At 62.3% G+C, this 5,470-nt stretch overlaps 1 protein-coding gene across 1 annotated transcript; it reads right to left on the bottom strand.

Moving 5' to 3' along the window:
* On the bottom strand, window positions 1-3,608 carry SIX2 (SIX homeobox 2). Its single transcript, XM_021391956.1, has 2 exons — window positions 3,010-3,608; window positions 1-965 (listed from the first exon to the last, which is right to left on the bottom strand). Exons 1-2 carry the CDS (start codon window positions 3,567-3,569, stop codon window positions 662-664), a joined length of 864 nt encoding a protein of 287 aa, XP_021247631.1. The 5' UTR covers window positions 3,570-3,608; the 3' UTR covers window positions 1-661.

The raw sequence follows: 5,470 nt of genomic DNA on the forward strand, positions 1-5,470 counted from the left end.
TAATATAAACAATAAACAAAACTAAGGTCGAGTGACTTGCGATTGATACTGTCGGTTAGGTCTAAACTTGAGCAGCAATCCTTCTTCCCTGCCCGAACCGGGACGGGCCTCCCCTCCTTCCCACCCTGCAAATGGCGAAAGCACCACACGGCCGAGGCCAAAGCAGCCGTTTCTCTGCATAGCGTCAGCTACAAGAAGGTTACAGAGTCTGCCTAGTGCGTGTTGCTGCTATAACTTGACTACAACTTTTGTACTCTTAGTTGCGATTGTACATCGTACACCTGCCGCGGATACATAGCTACAATAGGATAATGGGAGCGATGCGGGATTCCAACCGGGATTCCTCCCCAACCCCCAAAAAATCACCGCTCTCCTCTATGCGCACGGAGCGCACCGGTGGGTGACAGCACCGAGAGGGTCGCGAGGAGCAGCGGTGCGGCCCTGGGGGACAGCCCCGGCCCGTCCCTGGGGCTTCTCATGGGGCTGCTACCCACGGCCCGGACAGCAGCCGAGGGGCACGGCACGGGGCGGCCGCTGAGGGCTTTGTCATCGCTTATAGTCTCTGGTAAGATTAGGAGGGAAAAATAAAGAAGAAAAAAAAAAAAGAAGAGAGAAAAAGGGAGAGTAAAGGAGGTGCGAAGGAGGGAGCGTGTACGCGGTTTTAAGAGCCCAGATCGACCAGGTTGGATGACATGGGGTTGAGGATGGAGTTCTGCAAGCTGTGGTGGTGCATGGGGTCGGCGCTGGGCACGGGGATGGCGCTGGGGCCCTGCGGGTGGCCCAGGCCGTGCAGGGGCTGCAGCCCCGGGTTGGAGCCGAGCAGTAGCGCGGGGCTGGAGGAGGTGTGGTCCGGGGTCCCTGACGGCGTCTTCTCGTCCTCCGAGCTCCCCAAAACTGTCTTATTCCCGTTCATTGACGCCGAGAGCGGGTTGTGGCTGTTGGAGTTGGAATTCTCGTTGTTTTCCCTAGAGGAAACACAAAAGGGAGGGAAGTCACCGGGTGGCACCGCGGGAGCGGGACCGGGGACGCGGCCGGGAGGTGCGGAGCGGCGCGGTTACAAACTGCGGACCTCCGGAGCCGCCGCATCCGCCGCAAAGGTCTAAGGGCCGCCGCTCGCCCTGCGGAGTGGTACTGAGCCCGAATCGTATTTTCTACGTCCGTCTATCGCAAAGCGATATACAGCGCGGGGAGGAAGCAAGGGGGGAGGAAGGGAAGGGGAAGAGGAAGGCAAAGGAAAAAAAAAAAAAAGGCCGTTTGACTTTACAACTGCTCCCCGAGCTGAAGAGGAGCTCGGCTGCAGCTTCCCGCGGGAAGGCCGAGTGGTGCTCCGCGCTAAATCCTTCCTTTTGCTGAAGTAAGCGGACATTTCCCCCCTTGTCCTAAGCTTAAAACTCAAAACATCGCCCAATAAGGAAGCTCAGGCAGAGCCCGCAGCTCTCTCGCCTCTCTCCGAGCCCTCCAGCCCCCCCCGGGCGGCCGCTCCCTGCGCGCAGAGGGCTCAGCGCGGGGCCCCCCTGCGGGCGGGGGGAGCCGGCCGTGGGGCCGCCTACCTGAGGCTGCGGTTTGGGGGGCGCGGGCCGTCTCGGGACTCGGCACCCGGGAAAACACCGAGAAATGGCTGGAGGCTTGCCGAGACCCTTCGAAATGTGTATTTCTATGTTTTCCCTTTTTTCCGAAATGAGAGGGGTAAGACGGGGTGGAAGCGACAGTCCTGTCAAGGTTAACACGGCTTTTAGACGTAGCCCCCGCAGACACAGCTCTGCCTGAAATCCTGAAGGCATTTCAAGAGTATTTAGGAGCTTTTGTGGGAGCTACGACGCGCTGCGTGCGGAGGGCCCGACCCCGCAGGGTTTGCTCGGGAGCACCGCGCCGGCATTGGCTGCTCGCTGAGGGCCGCGGGACGGGGCTGAGACGCTTTATGCCAAAAAAATAAAAATAGAAAAGAGAACTCTGTTCGAACAAGTCTCTCGAGTGAATGGCAATCTCATTTTTTTTCCCAGCGCCTGGAGGGTAATATTAGATGGAGTGTATTTTTCAATGTCAGAAATTCTTATTTGTCTCTGGAGACTTTTAAAATTTGATTCCTCAGGAAAAAAAAAAAAAAAAAGGAATGGACTAAGCGTAACCTTCATTTCCTTTGGATATTCGAAGGTGAGCCCCTGCTATCAGCAATAGAAGGGATTTCTGACATCCAGTAAAACAAACACTTACGAGGATTTGAGAGAAAATTAAAGCCCCAACTCTGTCTGGGGAGACGCACGGAGCAGCCCGGTGCAGCCATTCCCGAGCCGCGTTGGGCGGACGCGCAGAAAGAGGTCCCCGAGGCGCGGACCTACGGGCGAGTTCTGGGCCCTCCATCCACCGCGCGATCAGGCCGTGCGAGTGGGCTGAGAGTGGGCACAGTGCAGTCAGGAGACGTTTCGCTCTCCCTCGATCTGCCCTCCTGGGGCACGGGAAAGGCTGCGGGAAGTCCTCCCGAATACCCGAGTACATACACAGGCATTAGCCTCCGCCCGGCAGCGGATGGTCCCTCCGATCCACTTAACGAGAAAATCACAGAGCCCGAACCGCGGTCGGTATAACCATATCTACATATAAGTACGAATCCGTGAGCACCTCGCTGGGAAGCGAATACAAACCGCAACGTAACGAGCACGGAAGGAGATCTCTCCCTTCGGCCCCTGCCTCACGCCGGGAGCCGGCAGCAACCTGCGGGCCGCCCCTTTCTCTTCGGCCTTCGGTGCCGCTCGGCCCCGCTGTCCCCCAGCCCCGGGCCGCCCGCAGGGACGCGCTCCGACGGCCGCGGCACGGAGCTACTCCGGGAGCTCTCGCCGCCTGACCGGGCCTCGTCGAGGCCGCCCCGGCGAAGGCGCAGCCGGCACGGGGAAGGCCGCGCGGGCCCCTACGGCACCGCTACACCTCTTGGGCAGCCCTCGCAGCCTGGGGCGGCATCCTCGGGGCCGGGGCGAGCGGCGGGGCCCGGGAGCGCGGGCGCGGGGTGAGCCGTACCTTTCCTTGGCCTCGGCCGCTCGATCTCGCTGCCGGCGGTTCTTGAACCAGTTGCTGACCTGCGTGGTGGTGAGACCGGTGGCCTCGGCCAGCTCCCGCTTCTCGCGTGGGGACGGGTAGGGATTATGCGCGTACCACTCGCGGAGGACGCTGCGGCTCTTCTCCTTGAAGCAGTAGCTGGTCTCCTCGCCGTCCCAGATGGAGCGGGGCAGCGGGAACTTGCGGCGCACCCGGTACTTGCCCACCGCCCCTAGGGGTCGCCCCCGCAGCTTCTCCGCCTCGATGTAGTGCGCCTTGAGCCAGAGCTGCTGCAGCTTGGGGTGGTTGTGCGCCGAGAACTGGTGGCTCTCCAGGATCTTGTAGAGCTCGCGGAAGTTGCCCCGATGGAAGGCCACCACGGCCTTGGCCTTCAGGACGCTCTCGTTTTTGTGGAGGTGCTCGCACGCAGGGAGGGACCAGAGGAACCGCCCCAGCCGCTCGATGTTGCCTCCTTGCTGGAGCACCTCACAGACGCAAGCCACTTGCTCTTGGGTGAAGCCAAAAGTCGGGAGCATCGACATGGTGAGCCCTGCCCCGCCGCGCACCCTACGGCCGCTCGGAGGGGCGGCGGGCAGCGGCCCGCATGCGGGGCCGGCCCCGGGGCTGTGGCGCCCGGCGGGGCCCGGCGGGACTCACGGCCCGGCGCGGGGGACCGCGGCCATCGGCGGAGCTCGGCCCCGGAGCGGGGCGCGGAGAACTGGTGAGGAGCGGTGCCGGAGTCGCGGAGCCCGAGCGCGGAAGGCTTTTCCCCAGCCGCCTCCTTTTTGTAAGTCCGAGTTGCGAGAGTAACTTTGTGCCTCTTTTGTCTCCTATCTGCAGCGCTCGTAGCGGCCGCGGCTCTCCCACCCCCACCCCCCTCGGCCGCCGGTTTGGGATCTCCCTGCTTCCCCCCCCCCCCCCTCCGCCGAAAGATCCCACATAATATAGCGGTAAAGTCCCGCTCCCTCTCTCCTCTCCCTCTCGGAGTTTTCCCCCCTTTCTTTCTCTCTCTCTCTCTCTCTCTCTCTCTCTCTCTTCCCCCCCCCCTTTTTTTTTTTAATAATATTATTCTAAGCTGGCATGAAAAGTGATTATCCGCGCTGTGATTGGTCCGGTTATCTGACCCGGGGACTGCCAGGAGAAGACAATAGTTTTAGTCAAATTATTTGCCATGGTGACGCTGTCAATCAGGGGTAACCCGATCTGTTTTGAGGTGGCTCCCCGGCTGGGTTGACAGATTGCTCAGATCCATTCCGAGGCGGCCCCGCGAGCTGAGATATTGGCTGACGAGGGAGAAACTGCCGCCGGGATTGGCGCTGCGGGAGCCCGTCGGGAGCGGGCAATGGGGAGCGCTGAGCCGCCATCGGGGCCCCGCAGCCCGGGATCTGCTCGGCCCCCGCGGCTGCGCTGGGGAGAGAAGAGCCGGGCAGGCCCTCGCAGAAAGTTTCTTTCTAAATGCACTTAACACCCTTCCCGACGTCCAGCGACAACTGTCGCAATGGGCTTTATAGGGAAGGGGTACAATAGGGACCCTGTTCATTACTGGAGTACGGTCACAGGCCAGCACTGCCTGCCCGCCGGGACTCAGACAGGCACGGCCGTGGCCGAGCGCAGCCCCGCTGACCGCAGCGCGACCGCCTCGCTAGGTGCGCCTTTTCGGCCGCCGAGCTTCTATTTCTGCTTCGTTTCCAGCAGCGTGCCGGGTTGTTCCCACCTAGGGGCACGGGTAAAAGTTGGAGGCGCTTCGCGTAGTGAAGCTGTCCCGCATCGCCCACGCGTGCCCTGCGCACGGCGATTTTAGTTCAGAGCCTGTGCGGGGCGGGGAGGACCCTCGCCCCTTCCAGTCGCCCTCGGGGCACGTAACGAGCGCGGAGGAGCTGGTGCGGGCCGAACGGGATTGGAGTGGCCAGGCAAGGGTCCCCGAGGTGTCTGCGGACCTCTCGGTCGGACGGGAGCTGGAAGTCCCAGCTTCGGGCACTAGAGAGAATACCCTCGACCCCAAAAGTAGGGAGCTTCTCACGCCCCTTAATGCTTCAGTTCTGCGGGAGAAACTATAAGAATAACGAAACCAAGCTCTACGCCTTTTACAACCTGAACTGGAGGGCTGTCTGCAGCTGTGGGTTGCCGACGCGAAATCTTTTTGACACTGCCCAGCTGCACCCCCGAGCTCTAGGGGCTCGCGAGGCAGCAGGCAGCGGCTTCCGTCCCTGGAGCCGGGCAGGGCACAGCTGCTCCTCGGGGGAGGCTAGGGCAGGCGGCAGCGGCACGGCCCGGACGCTCCCAGCGGCTGCCGGACCGGAGCCGCGCCAGGGTGAAGGGCAGCGGGGAGTAGCAGGAGAAGGGTGGGGGAGCGGGTCGGCCGCCTCCAGCCCCCCCGTATCCGGGACGCTGGTGGATCCGCGGTGGGTGGCTGTGCGGCTGGGATCTCTCGGGGGAGCTCCGC

This window comes from Numida meleagris, chromosome 3, assembly GCF_002078875.1.
Source record: "Numida meleagris isolate 19003 breed g44 Domestic line chromosome 3, NumMel1.0, whole genome shotgun sequence".
Classification (NCBI taxonomy): domain Eukaryota; kingdom Metazoa; phylum Chordata; class Aves; order Galliformes; family Numididae; genus Numida; species Numida meleagris.

Excerpts from the sequence above, each read along its gene's own strand:
- SIX2 (XM_021391956.1), bottom strand. The coding sequence starts at position 3,569 with ATGTCGATGCTCCCGACTTTTGGCTTCACCCAAGAGCAAGTGGCTTGC. Across the intron at positions 966-3,009 it reads GCGGCCGAGGCCAAGGAAAG|GGAAAACAACGAGAATTCCA; the intron begins GTACGGCTCACC and ends TGTTTCCTCTAG.